The following is a 25,663-nucleotide window of genomic DNA, read 5'->3' on the forward strand; positions in this document are numbered from 1 at the left end:
TGACTCAGGGAAGAAGTCTCACCTGTCATTGTGAATTTTTCCATTTTCCCTCGTATTGATTTTTTAGGTCCTTTCCATTGTACTTGGAAAAGATCTTTTGTTTGGATTCAGACTTTAAGAATTTTTTGAAATTTGAATTTTGACCTAACGTATGGTCTATCCTGGAGAATGTCCCATGTGCCCTCGAGAAGAATGTACAATCACTGTTGTTGGGTGGAGTATTCTATATATCTGTTAGGTCTAGTTTGTTTAGTGTTCCAGTCTTCTGTGTCCTTGCCAAGATTCTGTCTGGATGTTTCATCCATTATTGAAAGTGGGGTATTGAAATCTCCAGCTATGGCGGGGCACAGTGACTCACGCCTGTAATCCCAGCACTTTGGGAGGCCAAGGCAGGTGGATCACAAGGTCAGGAGTTCAAGACCAGCTTGGCCAAGATGGTGAAACCCGTCTCTACTAAAAATACAAAAATTAGCTGGGTATGGTGGCGGATGCCTGTAATCCCAGCTACTCGGGAGGCTAAGGCAGAGAATTACTTGAAACCCGGAGGCAGAGTTTGCCATGAGCTGAGACTGCACCACTGCCCTCCAGCCTGGGCAACAGAGCGAGACTCCGTCTCAAAAAAAGAAAAGAAATATCCAGCTATTCTTGTCATCCTCTCTGTCTCTCCCTTTAATTCTGTCAGTATCTCCTTTATTCTGTTACATGGGGCACCATTCTTTGATGTGCGAAGGTTTATAATTGCTGTATCTTTTTCTCTTTATTGTGGTATGAACACTTAACATGAGTTCTGCCCTGGTAGGGAGAAGTTAAAATGTATATTGTTGTTCGTTGTAGGCACGGTGTCACAACAGAGCTCTAGAACTTCTTCATTTTGCTTAACTGAAACTTTATGCCCTTTAATTAGTAACTGCTCATTTCTCCAAGTTCTTTGATCTTCTTGATGAATCTTTTATTAATATAGTATGTCCTTTGTCTTGTTTTGGATCTAACATCCATTTTCTCTGATATTGATATAGGCCTGCAGCTTTCTTTTACTTACTGTTTCCATGAAATATCTTTTTCCATCCTTTCACATTTTGTATGTTACTGAAGTTAAGTTGGTATCAATGCAAACTAGATTGATATGAATTTAGAATGTTGATTGTAATCCCATGGTAACCAGTTTTAAAATACCAGTGAAAAAAGATAATGTCATCTGAGGACTCAAATTACACAAATATTTTTCCAAAAGATTTATCAAGCAAAGGTAAACAAATTGAAATCTTATCAGAAAAGGTGGAATTCAGCTTAAAAGCAAAACACAGAGGGTCCTTTTTCTTTCTTTTCATGAGACGGAATTTCACTCCTGTTGCCCAGGTTGGAGTGCAGTGGCGCAATCTCAGCTCACTGCCGCCTCCGCCTCCTGGGTTCAAGCGATTCTCCTGCCTCAGCCTCCTGAGTAGCTCGGATTACAGGCACGCGCCACCACATCCGACTAATTTTTGTATTTCAGTAGAGACAGGGTTTCACCATGTTGGCCAGGCTTGTCTCGAACTCCTGACCTCAGATGATCTGCCCGCCTCGGCCTCCCAGAGTGCTAGGATTACAGGTGTGAGCCATCACACCCGGCCCACAGAGGGTCCTTTATAATGCTGAAGAATCTAATTTACAATGAAGTTTGTTTGTTTTATTTATTTTTATTTTTTTGAGACGGAGTCTCGCTCTGTCCCCCAGGCTGGAGTACAATGGCACGATCTCGGCTCACTGCAACCTCCGCCTCCCAGGTTCAAGCGAGAATCTCCTGCCTCAGCCTCCTGAGTAGCTGGGATTACAGGCGCACGCCACCATGTCTGGCTTATTTTTTTGTATTTTTAGTAGAGATGGGGTTTCACCATGTTGGTCAGGCTAGTCTTGAACTCCTGACCTTGTGATCCACCCGCCTCAGCCTCCCAAAGTGCTGTGATTACAGATGTGAGCCACCACACCTGGCCTACAATGAAGTTTTAACAGTTAAGAATATCTGTGTACCAAATAATGTAGCATTAAGACTCATAAAGCAGAATTTACAAGAAGTATGAGGAGAGTTTCAAAGAGCAGCTTAGGAGCAAAAGGGCTTTAATTCACGTTTTTCAGGCCTCATCAGTTCTAGCAGACAACAAATAAATAGGATATAATAATAAATCGAAATAATAATAAGGGGAAATAGATACTATTAAATTCCGTGTGTTAATTACACTTTTTTTTTTCTCTCTCTCTCTCTCTCTTTTGAGACAGTCTCGCTCTGTCGCCCAGGCTGGAGTGCAGTGGCATGATCTCGGCTCACTGTAATCGTCACCTCCCTGGTTCAAGCAATTCTCATGCCTTAGCCTCCCAAGTGGCTGAGATTACAGGCATGTGCCACTGTGCCCAGCTAATTTTTGTATTTTTAGTAGAGACGGGGTGTTCCCATATTGGTTAGGCTGGTCTCAAACTCTTAATCTCAAACGATCCACTCGCTTCGGCCTCCCAAAGTGCTGGGATTACAGGCGTGAGCCACCATACCCACTCCCTGCCCCATCCCCCACCCCTCGCTTTTTTTGTTTTTGAGACAGAATCTCACTGTGTCACTCAAGCTGGAGTGCAGTGGCACAATCCTGGCTTGGCTCACTGCAGCCTTGACCTCCCAGGCTTGAGTGATCCTCCCTGTTCTGCCTCCAAAGTAGCTGGGACTACCTGGGTTAGTGTTAGTCTGGGTTTTTCTGTTCGTTTTGTTTTGTTTAGAGACGGAGTCTCACTCTGTTGCCAGGCTGGAGTGCAGTGGTGTGATCTCGGCTCACCACAACCTCTGCCTCCCAGGTTCAAGCGATTCTCCTGCCTCAGCCTCACAAGTAGCTGGGACTACAGGTGCACACCACCACGCCCAGCTAATTTATTTGTATTTTTAGTAGAGACGGGGTTTTACCATGTTGGCCAGGATAGTCTTGATCTCCTGACCTCGAGATCTGCCCACCTTGGCCTCCTAAAGGGCTGGGATTACAGACGTGAGCCTCCACACCCAGCCTGTTTTTTTTTTTTTTTTGAGACAGAGTCTCATTCTGTCACCCAGGCTGGAGCGCAGTGGCGCATTCTCGGCTCACTGCAACTTCCGCCTCCCGGATTCAAGTGATTCTTGTGTCTCAGCCTCCTGAGTAGCTGGGATCACAGGCGTGTGTGCCACCAAACCTGGCTAATTTTTGAATTTTTAGTAGAGACGGGGTTTCACCATGTTGGCCAGGCTGGTCTCGAACTTCTGGCCTCAGGTGATCCACCCGCCTCAGCCTTCCAAAGTGTTGGCATTACAGGCGTGAGCCACCACGCCCAGCCAGTGTTAGTCTCTTTTCTAAGTTATTAGTTTCTGTTTTTATATTTATTGTTTCCTTTATTTTTTTGTTTTCTGGTTTTTCAGCCTGACAGTTTTCAATATTTAAGGCTATGAACTTTCTTCTAAATAATGCTTTCATTGCAGCCCACTGATTCTGCTATATAATGTTTTCATTGTGGCTTTTTTAATTTACTTTTTTTTTTTTTTTGAGATGGAGTTTCGCTCTTGTCGCCCAGGCTGGAGTGCAGTGACGTGATCTCAGCTCACTGCAAACTCTACCTCCTGGATTCAAGTGATTCTCCTGCCTCAGCCTCCCGAGTAGCTGGGATTACAGGCATCCACCAACATGCCCAGCTAATTTTTGTACTTTTAGTAGAGGCGGGGTTTTACCATATTGGCCAAGCTGGTCTCGAACTCCTGACCTCAAGTGATCTGCCTTCCTTGGCCTCCCAAAGTGCTGGGATTACAGGCGTGAGCCACTGCGCCCAGCCTAAATTTCCTTATTTTTTAGATAGGGTCTCACTGTGTCATCCAGGCTGGAGTGCAGTGGGTGTGAACAGTTCACTGAAGCCTTGAACTCCTCGGCTCAGGTCATCTTCCTGCCTCAGGCTTCTGAGTAGGGGACTACAGGCACATACCACTATACCCAGCTCTCAGAGAACATTTTAAAATGGGTAAAAAGGGCTTTCTGTTTTCTCCTTTCATTCCTATTTCTAGTTTGCCTGCCTAACACTATCCCAATCGAGATAAACCATAAAAAACTAAAAAGGAGTTTTTTACATTGAACTTACGTAGTTCTATGCAAATAATGATAGAAAAAACCATGGATAAATTTATGTGGCTGGGGAGGCCCCACATTCATGGCAGAAGGCAAGGAGGAGCAAGTCACATCTTACGTGGATGGTGGCAGGCAAAGAGAGAGCTTGTGCAGGGAAACTCTCCCTTTTTAAAACCATCAGATCTCATGAGACTTAGTTACTATCATGAGAACAGCACAAGAAAGACCCGCCCCCATGATTCAGTCATCTCCCACAGGGTCCCGCTCATAACACATAGGAATCATGGGAGCTACAAGATGAGATTTGTGTGGGGACACAGAGTCAAACCATAACACATTATGACTCAAAATTCAGCATCTATAAAAAGAAAGTTTTGGGAAATTTGACTTAGGGCTGGTTATGGTCGCTGACACCTGTAATCCCAGCAATTTGAGAGGCCAAGGTGGGCAGACTGCTTCTAACCCAGGAGTTCGAGACCAGCTTGGGCAACATGGCCAAACTCCATCTCTACAAAAGATACAAAAATGAGCCGGGCATGGTGGCACGCACCTGTGGTCCTGGCTACTCAGGAGGCTTAGGTGGGAGGATTGCTTGAGTCTGGGAGGTCGAGGCTACAGTGAACCAGCATCGTGCCACTGTACTCCAGTCTGGGTGATAGAGTGAGACTCTGTCTTTAATAAGAGAGAGAGAAATTTGACTCAGTAAAAATTATTTAAAAAACAAACTACTTTTGTCAAGAAAAAACTTGATAAGCAAAGTGGAAGACAAATGATGAATTGGGAAGATATATTTCCAACTCATATCACAGTCTAACGGCTAATCTTCATAGTATATAAATAACTGCCAGAAATGAAGAATAAAGAAGTAAGTCCAGTAGAAAAATGAACAACGTTTTTGGTTTTTGTTTTTTTTTTTCAGACACTTATGTACAATTTATTTTTATTCAGTTTCTTTGAAGCAGCAACAGTTAAGGTTTATGTGACTATTTCTAGTTAACTTTATGACATCAAGCCAGTCATCTTTTTTTTTTTTAATTTTATTATTATTATACTTGAAGTTTTAGGGTACATGTGCACAACGTGCAGGTTTGTTACATACGTATACATGTGCCATGTTGGTGTGCTGCACCCATTAACTCGTCATTTAGCATTAGGTATATCTCCTAATGCTATCCCTCCCCCCTCCCCCCACCCCACAACAGTCCCCGGTGTATGATGTTCCCCTTCCTGTGTCCATGTGTTCTCATTGTTCAATTCCCACCTATGAGTGAGAACATGCGGTGTTTGGTTTTTTGTCCTTGCAATAGTTTGCTGAGAATGATGGTTTCCGGTTTCATCCATGTCCCTACAAAGGACATGAGCTCATCATTTTTTATGGTTGCATAGTATTCCATGGTGTATATGTGCCACATTTTCTTAATCCAGTCTATCGTTTTTGGACATTTAGGTTGGTTCCAAGTCTTTGCTATTGTGAATAGTGCCGCTATAAACATACATGTGCATGTGTCTTTATAGCAGCATGATTTATAATCCTTTGGGTATATATCCAGTAATGGGATGGCTGGGTCAAACGGTATTTCTAGTTCTAGATCCCTGAGGAACAAGTAGTTCACAGGTAAAGAAGTATCAATGGTCCATAACATGTGGAATGATGCTTTATATCAAGAGATGAGCAAACTGAGAGCACACTGAGACACCATCGTTTACCTTTCATACTGGCAAAATCCCAGGAGTTTGAAATATGCTGTTGGAAGAGCTGTGGATAATTGGGTGCTTTTATTCTTGGTGAGAGTGCAAACGGTTGTTATAACCCTTATGGAAAGGCAACTTGGCAATAATTACCAAAATTACAGAGGCATTTTTCTTTCCCAGGTATGTGTGGTAATTTATTATTCGGATACACGAGCACACATATCAGATGACAGAGGTGTCAGCGTGCTGAGAGCTAACACGCCAGAGTTGGAAGGGCTCTGTTGAAAGATACCTGGCTTGCTGCTCCCTGGACAGCTCCACTGTGAAATGCAGCTCTCCTGAACAGTCAGCACCAGAGCTCAGAAGCACCTCCTCCCACCCCCATAGTTTTCATGCCACCCTCACGTTCCCCAAATTCCTTAGTGTAGAGAAGCAAGGAAGTGACATACTTTGAGAAGTCTGGCTCTGACAGCAAGTGGTTCGTCCACTGTGGCTGGGCATTGCATTTCTTGGTAGGATGGGGAGCCTGGGAAATTGTGTGCATTTTGCTCACCTTCTGCCTCCAAATATTCCCAGTTAAATTTATAGTTTTTTAGTCTGTTGAATGTTGTTATCTGTATTGGTCTTTATACTCTACTCCACAAATAGGGAACTGGGTAAATAAAATATGGTTACAACTCAAAAAAGCAACCCAATTGAGTCAAAAAAAAAAAAAAGCAAGGTATGAGGTATATGCTATGACAGTTTTGAAATAAGCAGGGAGATTGGGTAAGAAAATAACATTTGGGCCAGGTGCAGTGGCTCACACTTGTAATCTCAGCATTTTGGGAGGCCAGGATGGGAGGATCACTTGAGCTCAGGAGTTTGAGACCAGCCTGGGCAACATAGCAAGACCTTGTCTCTACTAAAATTAAAAAAAAAAAAAAAAATTAGCTGGACATGGTGGTACACCCCTGTAGTCTCAGCTGCTAGAGGGGTTGGGGAGGGGAGGCTGAGGCGGGTGGATCACTTGAGCCCAGGAGTTTGAGACTAGCCTGGACAACATGGTGAAACTCTATCTCTACAAAAAATACAAAAATTAGCTGGGTGTGGTGGTGCACACCTGTGGTCCCAAGCTACTGGGAGGCTGAGGTGGGAGGATTGCTTGAGTCTGGGAGGTCGAGGCTACAGTGAGTCCTGATCGTGCCACTGTACTCCAGTCTGGGCGACAGAGCCAGACCCTGTCTCAAAAAAAAAAAAAAAAAGAGAAAGAAAGAAAAAACATTTGTATTTGCTTATGTCTCATTCATAAGTACTATAAGGTCATACAAGAAATTATTATATTTCATTGAGTGTGAGAAACAAGGTTTTAAAACCATAGCATCTCTAAAATCAATATCTTAAAACTGATGACATCTTAATATTCTAGAATTCAGTTATTGCATTTTTAAGTATGCACAAAATAATGGTTCATTTTATAACTGTTGCCATCTTAGAGTCAGTGGAATGCTGAGATATAGTGATATAGTGTGGAAGATAATAGTAGATGGGTTAGAAGAAGGGAGCTTTCTTGATACATCATTTGAAACGTGAATGCATTACTAATTCCAAACAAAAAAACTTTTAAGGAAAATTAAGATATTGGAAAATATAAAATAGATTTAAAAAGGAAATCCAATAGCTGTCAATATAAGTAAATATAATTTTTTTAAGTTATGTAGTACTACAAGGCTTATAATGTTTGTGTAGGTTTTTCTAGGTATCACTAGTTCATCTTCAAACTTTCCACCAAACCTACAGAACTGCTCTAAATGAGTTAAACCTGTCAGATCTCTGTCATTTGTGCTTTTTCTTGATCATATCCCTCCTTGAAGCCCTGCTTCTGCCTGCCCCAGTCTGTATCGGTGCCTGTCTGGACTCGGTGCCCAGCTGTTGTTCCTGGTGCCTCCATTGTCTGCCAGGCTCTGAATTCCCTTCACCTTGTCACCTGGAGCCTGTATGCTTCCTTTTTCTTGATTTACCCCCTTGATTTGTAAGAGCACCTCTTCAGTAGTAGGAACAGAATGCCCAAGATGTCAGTTTTTGATACTTGGCATATCAGAAAACATCTTTATTCTATCCACACTCTTCAGTCTGTTTTCTGTATATTGTTCAGATTAGGCTAATAATACTGATCCGTCTTCGGCCTCATTGATTCTAAGGCAGATGCCGTGGCTTTTACCTGTACAGTCCCAGCTACTCAGGAGGCTGAGGAGGGAGGATCATTTGAGGCCAAGAGTTGGAGGCTGTAGTGTTCAATGATCATGCCTGTGAAGAGCCACTGCACTCCAGCCTCGCCAACACAGCAAGACCATCTTATTTCAGTTATTATATTTTTTATTTCTTTGATTTCTATTTGGTTCCAAAATTTTTATAACTTTGGTTTTTTTACTAAGATTTTTCTATTTTTTTCATTCATTTCAAGTGAATTTGTAATTGCATATTAACACATATTTATGATATCTGCTTTAAAGTCCTTGTCAGATAATTGCTTCATCATTCATCTCTTGTCTTACTCAAGTTGTGATTTTCCTGTTTCTTGATGAGTGATTTTCCGTTTGGAACTGGACATTTTAAGTGTTAAGTTATAAGACTGGATTTATATATAGGTTATACTTTAGCAAGCCTCCTCTCAAACTACACCAGCAGGGAAGACGGGGCATTGCCTTGTTACTGCCAGGTGATCAGTGAAGGCCAGGTTCCCGGTTGGCCTCTGATGATACCGCATGAGTAGTGGGATGGGGAGGAGATTGAGGCCTCTCATTACAACCTGGCCGGGGAAGTCTAGACTCTTCTCAGCCTTTGCCAAGGCCGCAGTTGTTTCTGTGACGTTTCACTGGAGTACAGCAATTATTGTCTACAGGATTTTCGTCATGCCAAGCCACCCCTTTTTCTTGGTTCTTGGGCTAGACAGAGTAGGCTTTTCTTGGGACTTTTTTTTGTCTCTGCTCTTTGGCATTTCCATGTTATCAGCTTCTCCAGCGCCCTGTCCGGGACACACAAGGAAAAAAGCAAATCCAGGGAAATGACTGCCGTGCCATTCCTGGGGTCCCAAGGTCCCTAGACAATGTGCCTTTTTCTCCTCACTTTTCAGCAGCTCATTGTGCTTGGTTTATATATAACACTCACAATTTTCAGCTATACTTTGTGGGAGGAATAGGAAAAAGTATATCTACTCCATCATTCCTGAAACACAACTCCTCACTCTTAAATGATAGAATGGCAGGCAGAATTTTAGATGGGAAATCATTGCTCTTTAAAAATATTAGCTGGGTGTGGTGGCTCGCCCCAGAGCTTCAGGAGACCAAGGCAGGCAGATTGCTTCAGTCCAGGAGTACGAGACCAGCCTGGTCAATATGGCGAAACCCCGCCTCTACAAAAAATGCAAAACTTAGTCAGGCATGGTGGCACATACCTTTAGTCCCAGCTACTGAGGCTGAGGTGGGAGGATCACCTGAGTCTGGGAGTTTAAGGCTGCAGTGAGCCATGATCATGCCACTGCACTCCAGCCTAGGCAACACAGTGAGAGAGTCTCTCTTTCTCTCTCTCTCTCTCTCTCTCTGTCATCTGTCTCACTCTCATATATATGAGAGAGAGAGAGTGTGGCATACATATAAAGGTATTACTCTGTTGTCTTCTACATTTTGTTTTTACTTTTGAAAACCCAGATATGATTTTTGAGTGCTGATCTTTATATCTTATGTGTTCATTTCTTTCTGAACGCTTTAATGATCTTTGTTCTCAATGTTCAAAAACTTGACAGTAGAATTTGGGTTGGTTGTTTTTTGAGATGGAGTCTCGCCCTGTCGCCCAGGCTGGAGTGCAGTGGCGTGAGCTCACTGCAACCTCTGCCTCCTGGGTTCAAGCGATTCTCCTGCCTCAGCCTCCTGAGTAGCTGGGATTACAGGCGCTCGCCACTGCGCCCCACTAATTTTTTGTATCTTTAGTAGAGACAGGGTTTAACCATGTTGGCCAGGCTGATCTCGAACTCCTGACCTCGTGATCCTCCTGCTTCAGCCTCCCAAAGTGCTGGGATTACAGGCATGAGCCACTGTGCCTAGCCTTTTTTTATACTTTAAGTTCTGGGATACGTGTGCAGAACGTGCAGGTTTGTTACATAGGTATACATGTGCCATGGTGGTTTGTTGTACCAGTTGGTTGTTTTTATATGTGCTGTATACTCAGTGGTCTCTTTAGTCTGAAAACTTGTATTGGTCGGTACAGGGAAATCTTAATGTATTATTTCTTTCATGATTTGTTTTCTGCTACTCAATTTCCATCTCCTCCCTTTTTTGGGGAAACTCTTATTTGTCAGGTGAACTTCTAGAATTGATTTTTTTTTATTTTTTCTCTCTTATTTACTGTCTCTCTTCTCTCTTTTTCTTTCTAGATATTTTCAACTTTATTTTAAAGCCTTCTCAATATGAAAATCTGTAAATGTCTGAGAAAATAGAGAAAATAATAGTAATCAAACATATGTAACTGTTTTAATATTTTGCCATAATTTATTTATTTATTTATTTTTTTAAGAGGCAGGGTCTCGCTCTGTTGTGGCTGGAGTTCAGTGGTGCCATCATAACTCATTGCAGCCTCAACCTCCCAGGCTCAAGCAGTCCTCCTGCTCTTCAGCCTCCAGAGTCACTAGGACCACAGGCACACACCACCACGCCCAGCTAGTGTTTGTGTTTTTGTAGTTTTGAGGTTTCCCTATGTTAACTAGGCTGGTCTCGAATTCCTGGGCTCAAGCGATCTTCCTGCCATGGCCTCCCAAAGCACTGGGATTATAGGTGTGAGTCGCCGTGCCTAGCCAGTTCTTCCTTATGCCTCTTCAAATATACAGTTCAGACTCTAGTGTTTTTTCTTTTTTTTCCCCTTTCAGCATTTACACTTTTATATTCCAGAACTTCTAGTCCCTCTGTTGCCCAGGCTGGAGTGCCAGTGTTACAATTATTGCTCATTGCCACTTCAGACTCCTGGGTACTAGTAATTCTCCTGCCTCAGCCTCCTTAGTAGCGGGAACTACAGGTGTATGCCAGTGCACCTGGCTAATTAAAAAAAAAATTTTTTTAAGAAATGGGGTCTTACTATTTTGCCCAGGCTGGTCTTGATCTCCTGGCCTCAGATGATTCTTCTGCCTCAGCTTCCCAAACTGCTGGGAATTTATAGGCATGAGCTACTGTGCCCAACTCAATATTTTCATTTCTATAGGTTAAAAATCCCAAGTATACAATTTCTCATCTGAGAATATAGGAGTAAAAACCAAAGTGTTTTTGTTTTTGTCTTCTGTCACTCAACAACAACACAGAAACTTCTGTGACCTTTGGTTAGTAAGAAGTGGGGAAGGATTTCTCCCTGGCAACCAACCAATCAGTTTTGCAGAAGACACCAGGTGGGTGCCCTCCAATTCAATTATGACACTTGGAGATAGTGTCAGATCTCACAGGTTGAGGGCTCAGTCCCACAAGACTGCACCCAACTTTTTTTTTTTTAAATTATACTTTAAGTTCTAGGGTACAAGTGCACAACGTGCAGGTTTGTTACATATGTCTACATGCGCCATGTTGGTGTGCTGCACCCATTAATTCATCATTTACATTAGGTATATCTCCTAATGCTGTCCCTCCCCCTCGCCCCACCCCATGACAGGCCCTAGTGTGTGATGTTCCCCTTCCTGTGTCCAAGTGTTCTCATTGTTCAATTCCCACCTGTGAGTGAGAACATGCGGAAGACTGCACCCAACTTTCAACGCCAAATGCAAGCCCCAGGTGGTTTTACTTGTTCTTCTTACCAGCTAGTTCCCATGCATAAGTTTGATTAATTTGCTAGAACAGCACACAGAACTCAGGAAAACACTTAACGTACACTAACCTACTTTCATAAAGGCTATTACAGAGGATGCAGATGACCAACCAAATGGAACAGAAGTATAAGGCCTGGGAGAAGGGATGTGAAGCTTCCATGGCCTCTCCAGGCATGCCTGCCCTCCAGGAATTTCCACGTGCTAGCTATCCCAGAAGCTCCTGAACCCAGTCTTTTCGAGTTTTTATGGAAATTCCATCTATACAGGAATGGTTGATGAGGCATTGGCCATTAGTAATCAGCTAACCTCAGTCCCTCTCAATTACAACTGTAACTAAAGAAAAAGAAAAGAAAAAAAAAACAGAAAAATAACAACTCCAAAGACAATGTATATATTAAGGACTTCTGGGAGAAAAGATACATTAATATTATGAAAATTGGTTGTGCTATGACGATATGACTTTGAGTGAATTCTTTAAAGTGTTATTTTCTTAGTTAATTTTATTACTGCTTATAAAAACTTGGGAGCAGGACATACAGTATATCTTTACAACCTGATTTCCATTTAAAATTGCTTTGTTAAACTTTAAAGTCAAGGAATAGAGTATTAGAGCTGGGCGTGGTGGCTCACACCTGTAATCCCATCACTTTGGGAGGCTGAGGCAGGCGGATCACTTGAGTTCAGGAGTTGGAGATCAGCCTGGGCAACATGGTGAAACCCCATCTCCACAAAAAAATACAAAAATTTGCCTGGCATGGTGGCACACACCTGTAGTCTCAGCTACTCGGGAGGATGAGGTGGGAGAATCCCTCGAGCCCAGAAGACAGAGGTTGCAGTGAGCCAAGATTACGCCTCCTCACTCCAGCATGGGTAACAGAGTGAGACCCTGTCTCAAAATTTTTTTTAAATTAAAAATTTTAAAAAAGGAAATAGAGTATGCATTGTGCAGTGTGCTGGACAGAAATAATTGGACAAATACTCATCCTCTCAGATGTTGTAGATGAAGGCAGTTTTTTTCTTATTTGCTACATGTGCTTTTCTTTTGTGTTTTAGTGCCAAACCCAAGTCTGAAATCCACGTGTCTATGGCCACTCCCGTCACTGTGTCCATGGAGACTGTATCCAATCAAAATAATGATCAGCCTACCATTGCCGTCCCTCCAACTGCCCAGCAGCCTCCACCGACCATTCCAACTATGATTGCAGCAGCCAGTCCCCCGTCACAACCAGCCGTTGCCCTTTCAACCATTCCTGGAGCGGTCCCCATCACTCCACCCATCACCACCATTGCAGCTGCACCACCTCCATCAGTCACTGTGGGTGGCAGTCTCTCCTCCGTCTTGGGCCCTCCCGTTCCTGAAATTAAAGTGAAAGAAGAAGTAGAACCAATGGATATCATGAGGCCAGTTTCTGGTAAGTCCGTCCATAGAATACTCTCCATTGGCGATTGCCTCTTCCCCTTCCCTAATTCTCCTCCAGCATCCAGATTCTTCTGTAACCCTCAGCCAAGACTCCCTGATACCCATTTTAGATGTTGCATGTCATTAGTTTTTGATAAGTAGAAGAAAGCAGTAAACTCATTGTGAAAACTAAAACTACTTTGCTTCCCTTTTGTAATAAAGTTTAATTTCTGGCCAAAATCATGAAAGAGATTAATATTTCCCCATGGATATCCTTCAACATAGTTTCCTTCCATGCCTAGTAGTATTAAGAAAGTAGTATTAAGAAAATACTACTATGTAAAAGGGGTCACAATATGGCTTTAGTACTATTTATTCCAAGTTTCATTGCCTTGTTATACAGTCAAGTAAGATTTGTGTTGCTGAAAAACCTATATGTGATTAGTAAAATCTTAAAACAATTCATTTCTCCCTTTACCACTTCATCTTAACTCTAAACTTCCGGTTTGAGAAAGTCAAGTCACTTGAGAGGTTTTCTTTTTTTCTTTTCTTTTTTTTTTTTAAATAATTTATGTGGAATTTTGTTTTTCCTACAAAAGTAACATATTCAGTATACAAACTGTGTGAAGTATAAACAAATCCAAAGAAGAAAGCAAGTTATTTGTGCTCTGGTACCCAGTATTGCCTACTATTTCAGTGAGAAGGCCTCCATTTCTTTCTCATGCCGTTTGCCCGATAGAGGTGTGATTGTGCTGTGTCTATAGTTTTTTTAATCTACTGTTTATTTACTCATCTGTTGATTTATTCTGCCATGAAATCTCTTTTTGCGGGTATATTTACCCTTGGCACCTTCTTCAAAAGATACCATGAGTAATCCAGAAGGGAAAAATGAAGCACCCTCAGTTATGCTACTCATCTGCTCTTTTTGGCTGGTTCCCTTTACCTCTCTGTGCTAGGAAACTGCCTGTAATCCTACCTCAACTTATAGGGGTCTATTCCAGGAATTGTTCTGGGCACTGACGATGCAACTTTGTGTAAGACAAATGCAGCTTTATCCTCTTAGATCTTACATTCTAGCAAGGGAGACAAAAGCAAAAAGATGACTAAATTATATATGTATTTATGTGTGTATATGTATGTTTGGGTGATAAGTTCTATGGAGAAACAAAGCAGGGACAAAATACAAGGAAAGTTGTAGCCAGGGCTGGAATTTGTGTAAAGAGTTTTAGGAGAAAGCCTCACTGAGGAAGTGACCATTGAGTAGAGACATTAAAGAAATGAAGTTGCTGGCCATGAGGATATCCGGGGAAAGGCTATTCCAGGCCAGAGAGCAGTAAGTACAAAAATCTGGAGGTAGGAGCATGCGTGATGTGCTCAAAATATAGCAAAGAACATGGTCGGATGAACAGGTTCCATGTAGGCCTAAGAAGTGCTGGAGGCTGAGTACTGAGGGGAGGAACCTAGAAAGAGAGTTGGATTTACCTAAGGAGTTGGATGCTAGAAATTGAGATTGGGTGTGAGGCAGTTTATATTTAACGGTGACAGGAAAGTTTAGGGTGTGACTGTTGGGAGTGGGCAGCAGAGTGGGTAGAGGAAAATAGGGCAAGTATGTGATAGAGTGAAAATAAGAGTTAAGGTGAGCCCTTACATGATAATTCCTAGATGTATGATTCATACAAGCTCAAGCAAATGTTTACGTCCTCACAACACATGCTTTTTATCTGGAGGTAGCACACTGTGGTCGGTGAGAGTGCAAGCTCTGAAGCCAGACCGCCTCTGTCAGTCCCAGCTTGCCCACTTCATACTTGTGTGACTTGTGCCATATTTTCTCATCTGTGAATTGGAGGATAATAACAATGCCTACTTATTCAGATGATTTTTATAATAATGAGTTAATAGGTTACCTGCTAGGCATTTATGTTTAAAAAGTGTGAAAAATAGTAGCTTAACTCATAAGGTCCTGTTATCTCCTTTGGAGCAAGTCCTGAGGCAAACAGTTCAGGGATGGTGTGTGGACTTCATCAAATTATTAGAAAGCCAGGCTCCTTCCACCTCTTTGCTCCACCACCCCTAGGATTTGACCTTCATGCTTTTGATTCAGGACAGCTGCTGATGCTGCAGCCATCTCATCTGAGTTCCAGGATCACAGAAAGAAGACAAGGAGTAGATCACACCTGCTCTCTCTCTCCCTCCTGGAAATTTGCTAAAAGTGCTACAAAACACTTCTACTTCCATCGTAGATGACCACACCTGTAATGGAGGCTAGGAAGTACATTCTTTAGCTGAATATCATTGTGTCCTTGTCAAAGGGAGGTCCTGGAACTAAGGAAGATGAAGATATGGGCTATTAGGAGTTTGCAGCTTCTGCCACAGAGTGCTTAGCACAGTGCCAGACACATAGGAAGACAATAAATGTTGGTTCTCTGTGCTGTCTTCTTAATCGTCTTTGTTGGAAGGAAGTAAGTGAAACTTTCTGTTATGTTTGAGTTCTTACAGATATGTGTGCTTCTTTTCCTATGACAGCAGTTCCTCCGCTGGCTACCAACACTGTGTCTCCATCTCTTGCATTGCTGGCAAACAACTTGTCCATGCCTACAAGTGACCTACCACCTGGTGCCTCCCCAAGGAAAAAGCCTCGAAAGCAACAGCACGTGATCTCAACAGAAGAAGGTGACATGATGGAGACAAACAGCACGGATGATGAGAAGTCCACTGCCAAGAGTCTTCTGGTGAAGGCTGAGAAGCGCAAGTCTCCTCCCAAGGAGTATATTGGTAATGGTCACAGGCTGACTTGTGTTATGACGCTTCCCATAAAGTCAGAGTCCAACCCAGAGACTCGTTACATAGTCAGCCTCACTCATACCTCACTTACTGGAAATGAACTTTGAGGATTGTTGACAATGTTACTAAGTTGTTTAATGTCTTCCCTTTAATAGATGAGGAAGGTGTGAGATATGTCCCAGTGCGTCCAAGACCCCCCATTACTTTGCTTCGTCACTATCGGAACCCCTGGAAAGCTGCTTACCACCACTTTCAGAGGTACAGTGACGTCCGGGTCAAAGGTTAGTTTCCCCAGAAACAGTTGATATTAATTCATGAAATTGGTATAAACTTAATAAAAATAGAAGAGAAAAACAGATCCACAATTTTCCAGTTTCAAAAAAACCATAAATTTTTGTTACAAAATCTTGAGGCTTTAGTGTTTAAGTATATCCCGTAGAATATAAAACCTAGAAAATTACCCTTTGCCCTAGCAAGCTGTGTGTATTTATTGGAATTGCAGTTTAATGGTTAAGTGACAGCCTTGGTTTTTGTAAAACCCACATGTTAACAGCTCCCAAAGTACTGATGGAGGATACCTGTGGCTTCCAGAGTCATTGTGGAAGAACTGTACTGGGTTACTGTGTAACACAGTTCTTAGTCCACAGTAGTTCCTAAGATGCTAAAATATGCATGCATTGTAAGCATGTCTGCCAAAAGATCTTTTGTTTAACAAATATACAAAGCTCTTGGAGTGGTCTAAGGTAAGCCCTCAATGAATGTTTTGTTGTTCTGGTAGAACCTGAGAATAACCTTTTAATAAACCCACATATGATTGAAAATGCTGATAGTACTTTGCAAATACCTGCAAGTATTTCTACTGATGGACTTTAAGTGCCATTAATCTCAAATATAATATATGTACAAAGAAATGTGAGTCTCTAGATAATTGGTCACATTTCCCATTCTCTTACATAAATCCCACTTGGAAACTGCTCTAAGGGTTTTCTTGAAGGCTCAAGATGAGTCTAACTTGGCTGTAGTACTGACTAATTAAGCAGAGGTGGAGATGCTAACAGTTCAGTCTCTGAATGGAAGTCCAGAGGCGGCTACATTTCCCAGCTTTTCTTCCTCACAAGTATACTCTGAGGTTTGGAAAGAAGGTGAGATTTCCAGAGGTCAAGCAGTGTTGCCTTTTAGTGGAAGTAGGATATGAACCACTAAACATCTCTTCATGCCACAAGAATTCCATAGAAAAAATATTTAGGAATTTGTCTGGTAGCATTTCAAGCCACACTACAAGAGTCTAAATGCTTATTGGGACTCGCTCTTCAAAAACTATCTCAAGAAAGATAACTTGACAGCTGAAAGGTTTATGATCCCTAAATCTTCTGTTTCAGTATATTCATACTAACCTCCTTTACACAGTGCCTCTTGACTATGAAACTTTAGTGCAGCTATTTTGCCTCAGCTATAAAATAACGTATAAATTATATATAAATACATCAAGATAGACTAAAACTCACAGGAGGCCAGGCGCGGTGACTCACGCCTGTAATCCCAGCACTTTGGGAGGCCGAGGCGGGCAGATCACTGGAGGTCAGGAGTTCAAAATCAGCCTGGCCAACATGGTAAAACCCTGTCTCTACTAAAAATACAAAAAAATTAGCGAGGCGTGATGGCAGGTGCCTGTAATCCCAGCTACTCAGGAGGCTGAGGCAGGAGAATCTCTTGAACCCGGGAGGCAGAGGTTGCAGTGAGCCAAGATCACACCACCGCTACGACGCTCCAGCCTGGGCAACAGAGCAAGACTCTGTCTCAAAAAAAAAAAACTCACAGGAAAGAAAAGAGAAACAAAAAAGAAATACAGAAGACACATAGTAATGTGGCAGACCTAAGCTTTACATACTAGTTATTGTCATAAATGTAAATAGTCTAAACATACCAATTAGACACAGATTGGCAGAATCAATGAAAAAACACAGTCCAACTATGTGCTGTGTACAAGCAGCTCATGTTGAATACAGTGGCATAGGTAGATTGACAGTAAAAGGCTGGAAAAAATACATACAAGCCAGGCGTGGTGACTCATGCCTGTAATCCCAGCACTTTGGGAGGCCAAGATGGGTGGATCACCTGAGGTCAGGAGTTCGAGACCAGCCTGGCCAACATGGTGAAACCTCGTCCCTGCTGAAAATATAAAAATTAGCCAGGCATGGTGGTACACACCTGTAATTTCAACTATTCAGGAGGCTGAGGCAGGAGAATCGCTTGAATCCCCAGGAATTGGAGGTTTGCAGTAAGCCAAGATCATGCCACTGCTCTTCAGCCTAGGCGACAGAGTGAGACTCCGTCTCAAAACACACACAATACAAAATTAATTCACACAATATGAAATTAATTTACAGAAAAGCAGGAGTGGCTATATTAATGTCACATAGAGTAAAATTCTAAGGAAGGAAAATTGTTAGAGACACACAGGGATATTACATACTGATAAGATAATCGGCTGACCAGGTAATGATCCATTTCTCTGCAGTGTCTTTTAAAATATAGGCAAGGACATTCCAAATTTATTTTATGAAGCCAATGTTTTCATGCTATCAACACCAGACAGAGTGTACAAATATAGAAAACGACAGATCAATATTCCTCATGAATATAGATGTAAAAATGCATTAATAAAATATTAGCAAATCAAATCCAGCAGTATATACCTTGACCAAGTAGAATTTATTCTTGCTGTGCAAAGCTGGTTCAACATTTGAAAACCAAAGTAATACACCTTATTAACTGGCCTTATTAATTTCCTAGGGTTGCCATAACAAAGTACTGGAAACTGGGCGGCATAAAACAGTACAAATTATTCTCCCATGGTTCTGGGGGCTAGAAGTCCAGAGTAAAGGTCTGATAGGATCATGTTCTCTGTGAAAGCAGTAGAGGAGAATCCTTCCTTGTCTCTTTGGTTTCTTGTGATTGCCAGCAATCTTTGGTGTTCCTGGCTTGCGCCTGCACCACTCCAGTCCCTGCCTCCATCTTCAAATGGCATTCTTGTCTGTGTCTCTCTGCCTCTCCCATCCTCTTTTCTCTTTCTCTCTCCTTCTCTCCCCTTCCTTTTCTCTCTCCTTCTCTCCCCTTCCTTTTCTCTCTCTCTCTCTACTTCTCTCTCTCCCTCCCTCGTACGGACACCAGTCATTGGATTTACAGCTCATCAAAATCTAGTATGACTTCTTAACCAAATTACCTTTTTTTTTTTGTTTTTTCTTGTGACAGAGTCTCGCTCTGTCCCCCAGGCTGGAGTACAATGGTGCAATCTTAGCTCACTGCAAGCTCCGCCTCCCGGGTTCAAGCAATTCTCCTGCCTCAGCCTCCTGAGTAGCTGGGATTATAGGCGCCCACCACCACACCCAGCTAATTTTTTGTATTTTTAGTAGAGACAGGGTTTCACCATGTTGGCCAGGCTGGTCTCGAACTCCTGACCTCAAGTGATCCACCTGCCTCGGCCTCCCAAAGTGCTGAGATTACAGGTGTGAGCCACCGCGGTCAGACTGCATTACATTCTAATATAGTTATAGTCACAGGTACCAAGGAACTTCAACATATCTTTTGGGGGGGAAACCATTCAACCCACAACAAAAGCTAAAGAAGAAAAATCACATGATTGTATCAATCAATATAGAAAATTTGACAAAATTAAACACCTTTTCGTGATAAACAGTGTTCAAAAACAGAAAAAGAAGGGTTCTTCCTTGATTTGATAAAGTTGTTCTGCCCTTGGAAAGGCTCCCCCAGCTGTCTTATGCTTTGTTCTTTCCTTGAAACCAGCCTGCACATAGTCTAGGCTATATCTTCATTAGTTCCACAAATCTCCCCCAATTCCCTTCGCCACAGGCTCCGCTGTTCTTGGGAGCACCTTTAGGTTTGAACTTCTTCACACTTTTGCAAATGGACTCACTTCCTTCAGGAAGAAATTAGAAGGTATCTGTTTTACAGCCCACTTCTTCCGGCAAAATGTTTGAGCCAGGGCCTTAGAGATGGGGAAGGCCCTGGCTTGACATGTGGCAAGCTTCTCTCTGAGTGACAGCCCTGCTTTAGGAGGTAGCACTTAGTGGAGGGAAAGGAGGGGAGTCAGCAGCCTGGGGTCCTCTTGGCTTACCTCTCCTAGATGAAACCATTACCTCAAATAAAAAAGTTCTTATGGCCAGGTACGGCAGCTCATGCCTGTAATCCCAACGCTTTGGGAGGCCAAGGCAGGCAAATTGCTTGAGCCCGGGTTCAAGACCAACCTGGGCAACATAGCAAGACCTCATCTCTACAAAAAATACAAAAGTGAGCCCAGCATGGTGGTGCACACCTGTAGTCCCAGCTACTTGGGAGGCTGAAGTGGGAGAATCGTTTGAGCCTAGGAGGTGGGGGTTGCAGTGACCCGACATTGTACCACTGCACTTCAGCCTGGGTGACAGAACCAGACACTGTCTCAAAAAAAATATAAAATTCTTGTTAGAATAATGGCATTTACACTGCTCGAACACCAATCATTTACCTTTTTAAACACTGAAATACACGTCTTTTTATTTTTTATGGTTCCAGAGGAGAAGAAAGCTATGCTGCAGGAAATAGCTAATCAGAAAGGAGTATCCTGTCGTGCTCAAGGCTGGAAAGTCCACCTCTGTGCCGCCCAGTTACTACAGCTGGTAGGTGGAGTTCTAGCAGTTGTTCATCATGCTGAAGAGAGGAGAAGACACTGCAGATAGCTGAGTTCATAGAACTTTTTAAAAGTAACTCTAAAGCATTCCCAGCTAACATGGGTTATGATAGAATTTTTATGTGTGCTATATAATATCACACTGTGTCAGTTACATGTGATTAAAATTGAAATATATCTGAGTTCTGGTATCCAGATCCAAAATACATGGAACAACTGTGGTGTAAGACCTAAATTTAAGATTCAGTGTTATGTGATATTGTGACATCTGAAATAGGGGGAGCCTCAAATGGCCTAACCGAGAGTCCCTCCTCCAACTCTGCTCCCTCAGATGAAGTCTCCTAGGCAAACAACCCTTCATACCACGGGGACCAGGCACACAATTCCTGCTCCTTGCTGAGTAGTAGGCTCCAGTTCCCTGCCAGCTTCCAGTATTCCAATATTACTCAGATAAGCCAGTCACACACATCATCATTCAGAGACCGGGGCATACTTCTCCCGCTCTCCTGTTCTTTTTTTTTTTTTTTTTTTTTTTTTTGAGACAGGGTCTTGCTGTGTTACCCAGGTTGGAGTGCAGTGGCACGACCATGGCTTACTACAGCCATGATCAACCTGCTGGGCTTAAGTTAATTCTCTCACCTCACCACCCCCAAACAGCTGGGACTGCAGGTGTGAGCCACTGCACCCAGCTGATTTTTTAAAATTTTTTATAGAGGCCGGGCATGGTGGCTCACACCTGTAATCCCAGCACTTTGGGAGGCCGAGGTGGGCAGATCACGAGGTCAGGAGTTCGAGACCATGGCCGATATGGTGAAACCCCAGTCTCTACTAAAAATACAAAAATAAGCTGGGCGTGGTGGCAGGCGCCTGTAATGCCAGCTACTCGGGAGGCTGAAGCAGGAGAATCGCTTGAAACCAGAAGGTGGAGGTTGCAGTGAGCAGAGATCGTGCCACTGCACTCAAGCCTGGGCAAAAGAGCAAAACTCCCTCCCGGGAGAAAAAAAAAAAGAAATTGTAGAGACGGGGTCTCACTATGTTGCCCAGGCTGTACTGTGTCTTAATTTTTAACAAACAAGTATAAAAAGTTAAATTTTTTTTTAATAGAAAATAAGGGGCCAGGTTCAGTGGCTCAGGCCTGTGATCCCAGTACTTTGGAAGGCTGGGGCAAGAGGATTGCTTGGGCCCAGGAGTTTGAGGCCCACCTGGACAACATAGTGGGACCCTGTCTCTACAAAAAAAAAGTGTTTTAATTAGCCGGGTGTAGTGGTGCACACCCCTAGTCCTAGCTACCTGGGAGGCTGAGGTGGGAGGAACTCTTGAGCCCGGAAGACCAAGGCTGCCCTTAGCCATGATTGCACCACTGCACTCCATCCTGGATAACAGAGTAAGACACTCTCAAAAAAAAGGAAGAAAACAAAGTTTATAGAATAAAGATACAAAGAAAGAAAATATTTTTTGTAACCGCCCAACAGTATCCACATTTGTCCAGCAATATGTGTTTTAAGCTAAGTTTTATTGCAAGAGTCAAAAAGTTTAAAACAGTTTAAAAGTTTATAAAGTAAAAAGTTAGAGTATGCTACAGTTAATTTGTTATTGAAGAAAGAATAATATTTTTAATAGATTTAGTGTAACCTAAAGGCACAGTGCTTATAAAGCCTATAGTAGTGTACAGTGATGTCTTAGACCTTCATATTCACTCACTGCTCACCCACTGACTCACGCAGAGCAACTTAACAGTCCTGGTAGGCTGCATTCATTTAAGTGCTCTTTACCATTTTTAATCTGTCATGCCGTATTTTTACTGTACCTTTTCTATGTATAGATATGTTGAGATACAGAAATACTTAACACTGTTTCAGTTTACTGCACTATTCCTTGCATTAACATGGTGTACATGTTTGTAGCCTAGGAGCAGTAGGCTGTATCATATAGTCTAAGTATGTGGTAGTTCATAACATCTAGGTGTGTGTAAGTACATTCTGTGATGGTCACACAAAAAAATTTCCTAAAGACGTTTATCAGAATGTATCCCTGTCATTAAGCAGAGCATGACTATATTTGTGACTCATAAACTGCTGTTAATCTTATCTGTCCAGTGTTGGATCTTATATGTTTGGCCATTTCTATAACCCTAGGGCAAGAATCCCTCCTTCACCAGCGGGTGAAGAGGAGGCAACAACCTCATAAAGTTTTTCCTTTTCAGTAGCAGTGACCTGAAGAACATTGTCTGTTGTCAGTATCTAAAAAATGTAGTGCCTTGGCTACTTCTGACTTAGCAGAGATCACTTCTGTGAAACTTGGAGACTTGTGTTTCAGAAGAATTGAGGATTCAAGGCAGTATTCAAAAGTTATCCTTGAAGATAGGCTCTGAACTATGGCAAATTATAATGTAAATCTTTGTTGATCAGTTTCCTTTACTGTTTTTATTTTATTTATTTATTTATTTATTTATCTATTTATTTATTTATTTTTTAGATGGAATTTCGCTCTTGTTGCCCAGGCTGGAGTGCAATGGCGGGATCTCAGCTCACTGCAACCTCTGCCTCCCGGGTTCAAGCGATTCTCCTGCCTCAGCCTCCCGAGTAACTGGGATTACAGGCATGCGCCACCACGCCCAGCTAATTTTGTATTTTTAATAGAGATGGGGTTTCACCATGTTGGTCAGGCTGGTCTCGAACTCCGGACCTCAGGTGATCCACCCACCTTGACCTCCCAAAGTGCTGGGGTTATAGGTGTGAGCCACTGCGCCCAGCACCTTTACTGTTTTTAAACCTTAGTATCTTCGTCCTTAGGAGAAAGGACGTTGTCACCCAAACAACTCTTAGTTTACAAAGGTGATTGAAGGTGGGTTCATTTGCCTGGGGTTGACATAGAAAAATATTTCCGACGTTATGATATCCTCCCTTTTGTGTGTTGCAGACGAATCTAGAACATGATGTCTATGAAAGACTTACCAACCTGCAGGAAGGGATTATCCCAAAGAAAAAAGCAGCAACTGATGATGATCTCCACCGAATAAACGAACTGATACAGGTTTGAGTGAGCCCCTTCCCTTCTGATCATCCACTTTATGAAGTTGCTTTATGTAAAGCCCTACTTCTCCCGTTTTCCCCCGTCTCCCTCATATCTTCAGTAAAAACATATGTGCTTCAGCCTGCACTCCTGAGAAACAAGAAGACATTTTCTCTATTGTGGAAGCCTCAACATGGCCTCTGCCCAAAGGCAAGCAGTTTTTTAAAAGCTGTACTATCCTCATGATCATTGATTGATGATGCAATGTCTTCTGTTTCAGGGAAATATGCAGAGGTGTAAACTTGTGATGGATCAAATCAGTGAAGCCAGAGACTCCATGCTTAAGGTTTTAGATCATAAAGACCGCGTCCTGAAGCTGCTTAACAAGAACGGGACTGTCAAAAAAGTGTCCAAATTGAAGCGAAAGGAAAAAGTCTAGACCCAGAACAATCAGGAGATTGGAAGCAAATTTATGAAGAATGATGGTGGGGGTGGGGGGAGGGTTTTGGTCTTTTCCAAAGTGGAACATTGAAATAAAGGAAGTGTTCCTTAGTTCCCATGTGAAAGCAGAGGGACCCATGACATCCAGTGGCATGAAAGGATCAGAGCTGACTGGACATAGTGAGCTGCCTTCTTGCATTTGGGTGCACCCCTGTTAAACCTGCCCTGTGTCATAAGTGACTCCGGATGCATCAGTGTCCACCAGTTGGAAGCAATGACAAGGATGGCTGGCTGGTGTTTTTCAGCCTTCCGGTTTATAGACTGTATTTATCTAGTGGATTCCTGCAGGCCCCATACTGAGCCTGGACTGAAAGTATCCACTCGGACCATCTGTTATCTCTCTACACTGAAAATAAAACCTCTTCCACCCACCCCATTCGGTTCTTCTGCCTGACCTTCAAATGCCCACGTTGGCCTTTTACAGCAGTGCCACGGCACCAAGCGAGCTGCCACATCTCACACTCTAAAGGGTTTGAACTATTAGTTCTTGTCATTTTTTTAAAAAAACCATTCCCAAGTGAAATTGTTATATCGTCTGTCTTGCGTGTGTCAGAACTGGGTTTTTGTGGAGGTTCAGAGCAGGCAACACCATAAGTTGCTCTCAGATCCTTGTTCTGAAGTACATTCTTGGTTATCTGTACTTCTGTAGCTGGTGTGATGCTGTTAATTGTATGTACCACACATCTCCAGACGTTAATAAAGGACTCAAAGAGGTTTTTGTACTTGGCGCAGTTTGCATCTTTTTGTAAAGTGAATCAGTGCCACGCTGACCCTCACTGAAATGTTTACCCTGCTTCGGTTTTTCACACATTGTTGGGAGCCTATTTTGTTTGTTGAAGTTATGCTGTTCGCATAGAGTTCCTCTTATCAGGGTAGTTTAAATATGCTACAGTGGTGAAACCTGTTGGATCTTGGCTCCCTTAGATACGAGCCTGTATTGTGGCCCAGTGCGGATATAAATTGGTCCGATTATAGGACTGTTAAGGCTGCAGTACTGGGGGGCGGAGCTTTCGGGCGGGTGGATTCTCTCCACGCGTTGCTCTTCCTCTGAATTAACCTGAGTGGAAAGCTCAGATGGGCTTCCTTTGGGCACAAGACCAACCATCTCCATCTGGCCTCCATGTGACAGACCAGGAAAGATTTTTCTCAGAGGCTTCTGCCTCTGCGGACAAGACCCGACCACCCTCCTTAGGACACCTGCTTTCAGCTACCAGGATGGGGCTAGAGCGCTTCCCTTTGCTCTGACCTGAACAGATTTGAGATGGGCCGTGTTCCATTTCTGCCCATGCCTTTGGGACCAATGCCCTGGCTCACCTGAGACAGCCTTCCTCATAGTAGAATGGTAAGCTGTCATCTGTGGGATTGGGAAGACCACCCAGGCCTGCAGAGCCTAGGCTAAAGACAGCCTGGGCGCAATTGAGGCTGCTTGACTAGAGTATTTCATGAGGATACAGAGAAACTTGAAAAGGTTTTACTAGGTGCCAATCTAGCGTAACTCCTAGAATAGTGTTCCTTTGCTGGAGTTTCTCATCAGTACACACATTGCTTTAGTGGTCACATGTGGTCTTTGGTTAGAGCAGGACAGGATTCAGGTATGTGGGATCCTATATTTTAGACACATTCCCTATGGCTTTTTTTTTTTTTTTTTTTTTTTGAGACTGGATCTCACTCTGTCACCC

The 25,663-nt window shown here is 42.7% G+C and overlaps 1 protein-coding gene across 19 annotated transcripts in view; it reads left to right on the forward strand.

The window, feature by feature from the left end:
- Positions 1-24,706, forward strand: part of SAP130 (Sin3A associated protein 130) — an 87,398-nt gene extending 62,692 nt beyond the window's left edge. For all 19 annotated transcript variants that reach the window (XM_024243455.2, XM_024243463.2, XM_024243458.2 and 16 more), the window contains 6 exons: positions 12,661-13,019; positions 15,530-15,778; positions 15,943-16,068; positions 20,357-20,460; positions 23,391-23,504; positions 23,764-24,706. In XM_024243455.2, coding sequence (XP_024099223.1) covers positions 12,661-13,019; positions 15,530-15,778; positions 15,943-16,068; positions 20,357-20,460; positions 23,391-23,504; positions 23,764-23,922 — 1,111 coding nt within the window. In that variant the 3' untranslated portion in view covers positions 23,923-24,706. The remainder of the gene's footprint in view (positions 1-12,660; positions 13,020-15,529; positions 15,779-15,942; positions 16,069-20,356; positions 20,461-23,390; positions 23,505-23,763) is intronic.
- The last annotated feature ends 957 nt before the right edge of the window (positions 24,707-25,663 follow it).

Source organism: Pongo abelii, chromosome 11 (genome assembly GCF_028885655.2).
Source record: "Pongo abelii isolate AG06213 chromosome 11, NHGRI_mPonAbe1-v2.0_pri, whole genome shotgun sequence".
NCBI lineage: Eukaryota > Metazoa > Chordata > Mammalia > Primates > Hominidae > Pongo > Pongo abelii.